Genomic DNA, 11,384 nt, shown 5'->3' on the forward strand with positions numbered 1-11,384 from the left:
ACATGGATATAGCCATAGGCCAGGACTTCCTAGGGCTGCATCCCACTTTATCAGCCACAAGTATTCAAATGCCGAGAAAGCGGACTTGAGAATGTTTGCGTCGCATTCATCTCTACTGAGCAGAGTAGTCCCTGTAGGAACAATGCATCGTCAATAGAGATGAGCGAAGCTGGAGCATGCGCGATCATTCAGCATTTGATTACCAGTGGCTGAAAAAGCTGGATACATCCATAGTCTATATCCATGTTTTCCAGGACTCCCTAGGGCTGCATCTAACTTCTCCAGCCACCAGTATTTAAACTCCAAACAATCAGATTCGAGCATGCTCAAGTTGCACTCATTACTAATCATCAAATATACATTTTTTTTTAAATCCCTGCAATGCCATAATTTACCTGTGGCGGCACTGCAAGGGAATGAAACATTTTCTGTGATGTCTCCTGTTCCCTCCCACTATGTGATGTAATTCACATGATCCTCTTGCACCAGGTACTATTTATGTGCACACCTAGTCACCAGCTGCACCCACATAACCTATTTATTGTACTAGCATTCACCTATATAAGCCACATAAGGAGTCAATTTGATGATTGCATTACATTGTCGATGCTGGATATGAGGACTCTATTAGGAATGTATAATTGAAGCCAGCAGCCATACAGCAGGAGCCCATAAACCCCCCCATGTGTGCGGCTAACCAGCAATGCCCTGTGCTCCTGTTTATTTCCACACTGCTGCTGGGAGTTGCAGTTGAGCAACCATGACCTGAGGTCACTGTACAGTAGAGCAGTCTGGGAAAAGGGGAGTGAGACTCTCATCATACATGAAATGTGCCTAAAGCATCAGTATGTGGCTGCCCTGGTCAGGCTGAGGAGCAGCAGCATCTTCAGGAACAGTAAGTAGCATCATGGATTATATGGGCAGCCTTAGGCTCTGTGCACACCACCCTTTAAATATATGAATGCATACTGAACATGTAGCAAATATACAGTTAAAGGAACCATACATAATATAGTTGATACAATTTGTGGCTAGATATATTTGTATAGAGCCTTGGTTTCTATAAATCCCATTTCCACTGTTTCTGCCCTGTGTTAACATGCCCTAAGCAGTTTTTACCATGTCCATCCGACACTAAGCAGCGCTCTACTTTTTGGCTCATACAATTCTATAGACACTTTGACTATACTCACAAAAAAATTTTTGGTCTCAAGTTTCATTGGTCATGGGACGGAACAAGGATTTAATATTCACCTTTATTATCCTATTGCTTTCTTTGAGATTAGTGGCATTGTGCATGGTTATTTCCATTGATGATTGAATGCTAGGCTGAACCTATGGGTATTTGGGGTAGTCAGGACTAGTAGACGTGTGATTGTTCAGCTGATATCCATTAGCCAACATTAACCTTGTGTCACAGGTTCTGCGAGGACAAGGCCTCTGGGTGACATTACAGGCTCGATTACATACAGACAGTAGCTGCCATAGTGAATCTGTATGACCCTAGAGGGCGAGTCACTCACTTCTCAGCAACAGGTTGTTACATGAGACACTTATCACATAGGTGAATACTGTCTCAGACCTCTGTGAATAAGATGGGGGAGGGGGACTGTCTTGTACGTAGCTCAGTGGTGTCAGTAATATATGATGCTGATCCTTCTGTAACATCCGTGATGGCCATAATAACATATCTGGCGCCACTTACCTGGGGATATTAGCAGGCAGGAATAATCCACCCTTACTAAATGGGTTGAATGGCCAGTTTCTTCAGAAGTCAGATTGTCAAAGGGATGTACTAAGCAAATTGTCATGGCTACGGGCAACCTGTCCCCTCGTCTCCTGAATCCATGACAGTCCACAAGGTCTGTAAACAAAAGAGGTTGCCATCTGTTTACAAAAAAGTAAGACAAGTGAAGTCACATAGTGACATCTCCCTTCCCCCATGTTCCCAGCTGTCCACTGACTGTCATTGAATGTATTCTATTGTATCCTGTCTTTTGGTTTTTCGCCACCAAATATGGCACCAAAATATACTAGATAATGGCGTCCACCAGAAGTTGCCAACCACAACACTATGACTCTGCCCAAAGTCTTATAGGATCTTGGGATATCTTAGTGTCATAGTACTGTGGTTGGCACCTGCTGTCTGACACTATTATTTATTATAACAATAATGTAGAGCTTAGTAGTCACCCCTTTTATGTATCCAGCTGGTTATTTCAAGTGCTTGCTGACCTACCTAAGGGTGCCTTTAAACAGAGAGATTTATCTGACAGATTTGTGAAGCCAAAGCCAGGAACAGACTATAAACAGAGAACAGGTAATAAAGAAAAGACTAAGATTTCTCCTCTTTTCAAATCGTTTCTGGCTTTGGCTTAAAAAATCTGTCAGATAAATCTCTCTGTGTAAAGGAACCCTAAACCAATCCCCTATAGGTCAATGCTAAACCATCTCTGTAATTGGAGATGATAATTTAATATTCCCCCAACCATGGCTTTGGAGTATACCCTGACAACAGCAGGAATATGGTACACATCCTACTATTTGAATAGGACCTATAGCACTGTTCATCCTGACCTTTCTGATTCATGGGCAGAATTGCAGTAGAGACTGACAAACAAGAAGAACAGTCATATCACAGAGGGGACTGGGATAAGATTGTAACAGTGGCAACACCCTATAATGGTAATCTGACTACATTTGTTACCCAGAATCCGATATTAAAGTAGGGCTACAACATGACTGCCAGTAGCAAACCCTTTAGTGAGTGGGACCTGTATTGTTGTTCATCTTGTTCTTTTTGGTTTATGAATAGAATGGCAGAACTGCAGTAAAGACTGACACGCACACAAACAGGACTATGACTCTGCAAAAAAATATAGATTTTCACGCCGTTCCAGATCCGTACAGCAAAAAGCCACCATACTATAAAAAAGATGCACTCTCATGTAACCAAAAAATGGGAAATAGTCTTTATTATATATACACCATCAAGACACAGGTTAAAACACATAAAAGTTGTGGCCAATGTTGGTCCACGAATGAATCTGTGAGCCCCATAGTCACTGGCACCGCACCATACACCAGGAACATAGGTGAGTTAGAGTAAATGCTCACATAATAACACATTTGTTCCACCTATTCCCATGAAAGGTAACAACAAAGGATGAAGCAAACAATATAGGACAAATAATCAGAGCAAAGTCAGTCTGGTGTATGTAAATGCCCACCCTGAAATGGACAATACCAGCTGTCTGCCATGCTCCTTTACCCAGATATAGTGGTGATTAATGAGCAGTAATAAATCCGCACTTCGTCCTTCTGTCTGAATCCTTCCATCAGAGGGGACCTTGTACCCAGGACTTACATGGTCACCCTGAGTTTGGTGACATCACGTATGATCTGACAGGACAAGGTACACAAGGCAGGATAAAAGGGAAGGGACACCCTGACACTTGTCACTTTCTCTGGATGCTGCAGACTGTGACTCCTGGTAATATGGCAAATCAGTAAGTATCTCCCAAGTCGCTGACTATAGCTTCTGAACTGTTGTGCAGCTACACTGGCACGCCATGACAGCCTGGATAGTAGTCGCTTTATATTGTTAATATATGACTTCTTTTCTAGATCAGAGGAAATCCTCCTGACAAAGATGGAATATGCTATGAAGTCGCTGAGCCTTCTCTCTCCTAGGTCTTTATCCAAGTAAGTAAAGTTTCCTTCTGTATTATTATGCTATATTCGTAAGCATTATTTACTGGTATACCTTCAGCCCCCCTTCTAATGTAACTGCTGACAAGGTACAATGGTAGTGACTCTCTAGCTCAGTAGCAACCTATATACTTTTTGCTTAGTAACACTCATTTAAAGGCATTGTCTAGTTTTGATAACCCCCTTTCTATAAATCAGCTACCTGTCACTAGCTGATGGCATTGGGTCCTGCTGTTAGGTACCCCCCAATATAGGGAGATCCCCTAACCTGCACGATCCAATGCTGTCTAGCAAGATTTCAAGGGATTAGAGACATTATGTTGGAAATAATGGACGTTGAATGTGTTTCAGAGAATATTTATCCAGTCCATTTATTATAATTACAATATGTAGGTAAAACAGTAGTAGTGATTCCTTACGTAGAAAGGTATTTAATAACATTCAGTGCATATCGTTGCAGTAGTGGAAACTATCAGAACTAGAGATGAGTGAACCTCGAGCATGATTTTTTATTTTTTTTTTATCTTTAAATAACCTTTATTACAGAATTCACCATACAAACATTAAAAACCACTCCATCCATGTCTGGATACTCCCACAATTTTTCTACATCTTGAACCAAATATCTTCTTAGGTATTTCACCTCATAACAATTCGAAAGACGTTAACATAACATTTCACTTTCCAGAGGGTGTTTATCCATGGTCACCATTATTTCATCACCTCTCTTTTAACTTTTCCCCTCCACTAAATTTACCTTAAACGTTCATGTCCCAGCCGGTCTCCTCCTCCGTGCAGGGGACCGCAGGGGAACAGAACCTGCCCCCACAGGCTCGGGTGTCCCCCCCGCCCCACAGGCTCCTGCCTCCGCCGGGCCGAGAAGGAGTACAATCACCCGCACACAAAAAAAAAAAAAAAAAAAAAAAAAAAAAACAGCAAACTATAAACCTTATTATTCTCGTGTCCAGCCTTATACATATTTCATACATACTACACACCATTAACCCCCTCTGGGAGCTCAGCCCTCCACGGTACCGAGCCACCATTGGGGATTTACTTTTCCTTTTTTTTTTTTTTCTTCCTCTTTCCTTCTTCCAAACACTCCAACACCACCGCCCACATATATTTATATAGACTTGTGGCATTACTCTGGAGCAGGCTGTCTGGACACAGCAAAGGAACCCTTCGCTGCTCCATCCCGCTCACTCCAGCTTATTATCTCACATTAACTCAACCACCAGCGGATCTCCAAATAATAATAAAATAATAATAACAAAAAAAAAAAAAAAAAAACACCGCAAAGTAACACCCCTCCTCTTCCTTCAACCGAGACCTGAACCCGAGACATAGGGCCCCAAGCCAGGAGAACCTCGAGCATGATTATGTTCGTCCAAACCTGGTTGATCGGCATTTGATTACCAGTGGCTGAAGTTGGATGCAGTCTGCCTGGAAAACATAAATACAGCCATAGACTGTATCCATGTTTTCTAGGACTCTCTAGGGCTGCATCCAACTTTAGCCACCGGTAATCAAATGCCGATCAATCAGGTTTGAACAAACACAAGGATGCTCGAGGTTCACTCATCTCTAAATCAGAACCCATCAGATCACTGTCCGCGGCCACACAGCTGTCTGTTTCCTTCATGTCACCTTTAACCATATTTATCAGTCAGACAGTATCATATTAGGAAATTTTCTTTAGTTGCGTCCAAAAGTCGAGCACTGTGTTCAGCCAACACAAAGTTCACAGGACATTAGGAAACACAGTGGGTGTTATTGGAGGATACTGTAGATCACACATGAGATCAGCAAATGTTATCATTGTCCTAATGTAGTAATTGATTATTACAGGTGTGTCTCCATCAGCGCCACAATGACTCAACAATTCCTTTCCCGTCCAACTTCCAAACCACGACCCTTCAGAGTTTGCACCTGTGATCGAAGCCTCCGAAAAGGCATTGTGGCCGACAGTCTTGAAGATCTGTATAACAAGGTAAAGACCTTTAAAAAGGCAGGAGCTAGTATTCAGGACATCTGAGGTCATCATGGATCATTTATGTGGTCATTGGCTACTATTACTTGATTAGCCAGATTTTTCTGTATGACTCTATATAGGGGTATTTTTCTTATGCCCCTCGTGTAAAACCATTGGTACTGGAGGTTAAGGTATGATTCATGGGTCCTTCTCCAGTCAGCTGGAAGCATCTCTGGTGAAGATGATTGGAGAAGGACCCATGACTGAGCAATGCAACTGAAAGAGATTGTAGCCCCCTCAAAGTCCCCTACTTTGGGCCATTTTGGTAAATCTGCGAGATCAAGTGCCATTTGAAGGATACAGGTGCACTCATAGATTTGACCCATTAAGTGATGGCTCTGTCTGCTGCAACAGACCTCTAAGCTATTTCAGTTGAGTAGGTCCAACACCTTGACTGAAGGTATGGCCTTGGTACTTTTTTTTTTTTTTTTTTTCTAAGTAGATGTGCCCCTATGTGAAGTCCCATCATTACAGTTCAGGAGGATTTTAATATGGGTCATCACTCACTATAGGTATCCTTCTTGTTCCTAGACACAGGATGCTCTGCTCATGAATGAAGCTGTTACATTGGTTCTGGAGGAAGATGGTACTGGCGTGGACACTGAAGATTTCTTCCAGTCTTTGGACAGTGGTGTGGTGTTCATGGCTCTTGAGAAAGGCCAGAAGTGGAAGCCCTCTAATGTGAGTTTATTGGATATTTCAATGCAAAATGATGGAGACAACCAGATGGCTGTATAAAGTGCATTTTGAAACCAGCTTGATGTACCTTGGTTACGGTCCTTTCACATGTACCGATAAGTCCAGATTGGGAAGTCTGATTTCAAGTAATCAACACTATACTGCCACTTCTCGTTTACAAATTTATTGTGGCCACGTTTACACCAGCTGATAATCGTTTAAATACAAACGATAATCCTGTAGTGTAAAAGGCCCTTTACTCATCAAGAAGAGACCCAGTCACAGCCCTGACCTTGTGCCCTCCTTAATACATATTAAAGGGTGGAGGGCTTGCTGCTTTTAACAAGTGACATATTCAGGGGTGCAGACTAGCAAGACAATTATACAGACCTTTAGAACAGTGGCATAAACTAAAGTCCATGAGCAACAGAGCTACATCTGATCTATCCCTTCCGCTTCCCCAATTACACCATATGTGGACACCCACCTATACAGTAGAGGGGTTTGTGGCTCCCTTGGGCACCGGAGCCTGGGTGCGATTGCAGCCTGTGCACCCACTATGAATACCCAACTGCTTGAGAACCACCAGCTGTCACCACCTTGTAAACAGGTCTAGGGGTTCCTCAGATAACACTCTGGGGCCCCGCAGTATACATAGATGGCACAGGAACATCATATGCTGTTGATTCCCAATGTAGCTCCCAATGGTCAATTTTTAATTCCGTTTTCAAGAGTCCTGTTTGCTAACAATATACGGAAACATTGATACTGGGAAGCTGAAAATGCACTCTGTCCAGCTGAGATTTAGAGAGTCTCCATTCGCTGACAGCAAGTATCATGAAACATGTGAGAAGTGTAAATATGTAGGTTTCTCTATTTAATAACAATTTTTTCCATCCACAGAATTCTGGCTATCATATTTGCCTGACCAACAAGCCTCAGCGGAAGTTCGATGTGGCACGCATCAGCTTTGACCTGTACAAGAATGATCCTCAGGATTTCATTGGGTGTCTGAATGTTAAGGCCACTTTTTATGGGACCTATTCTGTGTCCTATGACATTCAGTGCTACAGCGCCAAAAGAATGATGAAGTGAGTATCTGAGCAGCCAGGATGGCAGTGCAGTCCTGTCCCTGACCTCTGTGTGGAGGAAGGAAAGTGAAAAACAATACTGTTTTCTGTGGAGCTTGTCGCCCAGCTTTTCCAAACTGCTAGGGTATGTCCCACTACGAAATATGTGCAGAACTTTCAAACTTGAAAGTTCTGCATGAATTCCGTAGTGTGCACATACCCCTAAATGGCAAAATAACCCATACATGCTGTGATATTGGAGTTAGGAATTTGGCACTGGGTATAGAGGAATCTAAGAATGGGAATGCTGGGTGACAACCTGTAGCAATGATGGTCATGGCCTTATTGGTTGTCACAGTTTTCCCAGATGCAGATAACTAAAACAACTGAATATAATGTTTTATTTTTATTTTTTATAGAGAGGCCTTACGCTGGACACTGTTCACTATGCAAGCCACTGGCCACGTTCTCTTGGGCACCTCATGTTATATGCAGCAGCTTCTGGAGCCCAACAATAAGACTGCACTTGAGGAGGAAAAACCAGCATCTGCTCTCAGAGACCTTATCCCTTTCTACTCACGCAGGATGCTCCAGTAACACATAATGGGAAAGAAAAAGTGTTACTGACCATCCAAGCCTGGAGGTTACCCAAGGCCCCCTATGCCCTCACTTCATAGAAATGCCTTGCTGCAAGTGATAGGGCAAAACAGCGGTGACATTCTATTCTGCATATTTGCCCCTTCTTTAGAAACCGCATTTTCCAGTGTTTGTGATACAGCAATAGGTGGTGCAAAAATTTATTATATTTATCAATATCACAACTACAGGAAGTTACAAATACAACCAAAAGTTACTTGCCACTTATCACTTCCTAAATTGACTTCTGCATAGGCTTAGGGACAGTAATAGCTTTATTATAGTGAATGCGTCATATTTATTTTTTTTAGAAATCTGATACGTGCTGAGATGAGCGATGGGATGGTATAGATGCTGCCATGCTGCTTTTTCCCTTTGGCAGTATACCATTCTAGCCGTATCCTCCTGTCTGGCAGGCTGGTTGCTGTAGATAATCTGCTGAATAGGGTTGCTAACCTGCTCCGTTTTGCTCTCTGAATATCAGTCATTTGTTACAGAGAAGTTAGAAAACAATAATATATGATAAAGAATATATAACTAATACAAGTTGATAGCTCAGAATACTCAGATGAGCAGCATTTAATGTGAACGCTAACATGGTCATAACTCCAATCACAACAATCTGCACAGGCCCCTCTGGCATTGCACAGATCATGGACACCACAATTTTTTTTCTTTTTTTAGGGTGCCTTCACACATACCGACTCGCAATAGAAAACTCGCTGCGAGTTTCTGCTACAAGCCGAGGTCCTGGAACTCCCCTATTACTACATACAAGCAGTGGTCTGAAAGACCGATGCGTGTATGTAATGCAGCCGCCCCCTTAACCCCTTCGGCTCCCGCACCGCTGTCTCCATACGTTACCTGGCTCTGGCTGCACGGGGTCCCGGGGTCCTGCTCTGCCGCCCAGCCAATCAGTGTGTTGCCCAGCCGCAGCCACTGATTGGCTGGGCGGCAGAGCGGGACCCCGTGCAGCCAGAGCCAGGTAATGTATGGAGACAGCGGTGCGGGAGCCGAAGGGGTTAAGGGGGCGGCTGCATTACATACACGCAGCGGTCTTTCAGACCACTGCTTGTATGTAGTGATAGGGGCCTTCCAGGACCTCGGCTCGTAGCAGAAACTCGCACCGAGTTTTCTACTGCGAGTCGGTATGTGTGAAGGAACCCTAAATGGACTTAGGGGAAGATTTATCAAAGGGTGTAAAGTTTAGACTGGTGCAAACTGCCCACAGCAACCTATCACAGCTCAGCTTCCTTTTCAGCAGAGCTGGAAGCTGAGCAGTGATTGGTTGCTGTGGCCAGTTTGCACCAGTCTAAATTTTACACCCTTCGGTAAATCTCCCCCTTAGTCTCCAATTTTTACAAACTGTCTAAAAATTATTGGAGGTTGGCAACCCTACTACTGAACAACCAGCTTTATATTTGCTTGCCGGGCAGCACATCCCCAGCCAATCTGAAGGATTATTGGCACTGGTGGAGCCTATATAGCACAAATAAACTGGGTAGCATCCATTATTGCCATATTTGATCAGATTTTTGTGAAAATTAGGTGAACGTCTTTTAGTGTGTTCTTTTTATTTTTTTTCCCTTTTCATACTTGGGGGTAAGGTAACACAGTGGGGGAAGCTTGGTATTGAATACCATTTTAAACTATGATACTGGCACTTTATCCATTAACTGTAAGTATATAGAATCCCATAATCAGGCTTAGTAATAATATTGACTGTTACCAGCTCAGACTTTGGTTATATGATATTAATATATAAATATTATAATGCTTATTTATTCTTTGGGTTATAGAAAACACAGCATTTTCTCAATAAACACATGATATTGTTATCTTGAATGTGGCTTGTTGTATCTTTTGGTTATGTGGTGGCGGCAGAGCTTGTTACTTGTGTCTGTAGGTTATAGTGGAAAATGATAACAGTGCCTTTATGTGGCTGCGCCCGACCATAGAATGGAGTCTATGGCGTGGCCGGAGATGCACGCTGCCGCGAGTGTGGACAGAATCCGCGGGAACTTCTCAGAGAAGATTCCTCAGTGTGAATCCACCCTAAAAAAAAATGGTGCATTGTATACAATGGAATTAAAGCGACTATTCCAATTTGCTTACTGAATTTTTTTTTTTGTTTACACTACCTAGTTCGCGCGGTTGTGGAGATCCCGGTGGAGCAGTCTATTTTTTTCACATCACACCCACGTGTTAACCTTAAGGGTGGTATTACACGGGCCGAGCAGGGCCCGATAATACCTGTAAACGAGCAGCGATCTGCTAGATCGTTGCTGGTTTACTGGGCCTATTACACGGCCCGATAATCGTTTGACAAGAGTTGCAAGGACATCGTTAGCGATGTCCTTGCAGCCCTTGCTAAACTGGCATACATTACCCATCCACGTTCCAGGGCTGCTCCTGCTGTCCGCTTCTCCCGGGGTCCCGCGCGCTCTCTAGTTTCACAGCGGCCTGTCAGCTGGTAGGCCGCTCAGCCAATCAGAGGCTGGGACCGCCGTGGCCTGTGATTGGCTGAGCGGCCTATCAGCTGACAGGCCGCTGTGAAGCTAGAGCGCGCGCGGGACCCCGGGAGAAGTGGACGGCAGGAGCAGCCATGGAACGTGGATGGGTAATGTATATCGTTAGTCGCTGGCCACGCACCGCTATTACACGCAGCGGTGCACGGTAGACGCCCGACAAAAATAGGGTCTAACCTATATCAACGATCAGCCGATGATCGTTGTCATCGGCTGATCGTTGCATTTATTACACGGAGCGATAATCGGCCGAATCGGGCCAATTCGGCCGATTATCGTTCCGTGTAATAGTACCCTAAGGGTGGGTTCACACTGAGGAATCTGTGCAGAAGAGTTTCCACGGATTCCGTCACTCGCCCCCGTTTGCATCTCTGCCTGTGCCATAGACTCCATTCTATGCACAGGTGGACAACCCAAACAAAGTCCTGCCTAAATAAATCTACTGTGCAACCAAACCTATACACACAACCAAAGAAATTGCACAAATAATCTAGAAGTATAACAAATCCTTTATTACCATATACATCATATACATAATATTAAAAACTCAAAATTTCCATGGGGAATGACTCAGATAACACTAAGGCCAGAGGGGGAGAAAGATCTCAGTGCGGTAAACCAACCAAGTATGTATATGTATATATATGTAATATGTGCCAATTACAACGCTGCCATCTGGTGGTCACTAATAGTAAAGTACAGGCAGTAATGTTGAACTAGAACATC

At 43.5% G+C, this 11,384-nt stretch overlaps 1 protein-coding gene across 1 annotated transcript; it reads left to right on the forward strand.

The window, feature by feature from the left end:
* Positions 1–3,359: 3,359 nt before the first annotated feature.
* On the forward strand, positions 3,360–8,649 carry CIDEC (cell death inducing DFFA like effector c). Its single transcript, XM_069966822.1, has 6 exons — positions 3,360–3,509; positions 3,628–3,705; positions 5,563–5,704; positions 6,278–6,427; positions 7,328–7,515; positions 7,914–8,649. The coding sequence occupies exons 1-6, from the start codon at positions 3,472–3,474 to the stop codon at positions 8,089–8,091; spliced, it is 774 nt and encodes a 257-aa protein (XP_069822923.1). The 5' UTR covers positions 3,360–3,471; the 3' UTR covers positions 8,092–8,649.
* Positions 8,650–11,384: the final 2,735 nt, after the last annotated feature.

This window comes from Dendropsophus ebraccatus, chromosome 4, assembly GCF_027789765.1.
Source record: "Dendropsophus ebraccatus isolate aDenEbr1 chromosome 4, aDenEbr1.pat, whole genome shotgun sequence".
NCBI lineage: Eukaryota > Metazoa > Chordata > Amphibia > Anura > Hylidae > Dendropsophus > Dendropsophus ebraccatus.

What these genes read in the sequence shown, in the direction of transcription:
- CIDEC (XM_069966822.1), top strand. Translation starts at nt 3,472, where the DNA reads ATGCTGCAGACTGTGACTCCTGGTAATATGGCAAATCA. An exon ending in TCTCCTAGGTCTTTATCCAA is followed by an intron (nt 3,706 to 5,562) that starts GTAAGTAAAGTT and finishes TGATTATTACAG; the next exon opens with GTGTGTCTCCATCAGCGCCA. An exon ending in AGCGCCAAAAGAATGATGAA is followed by an intron (nt 7,516 to 7,913) that starts GTGAGTATCTGA and finishes TATTTTTTATAG; the next exon opens with AGAGGCCTTACGCTGGACAC.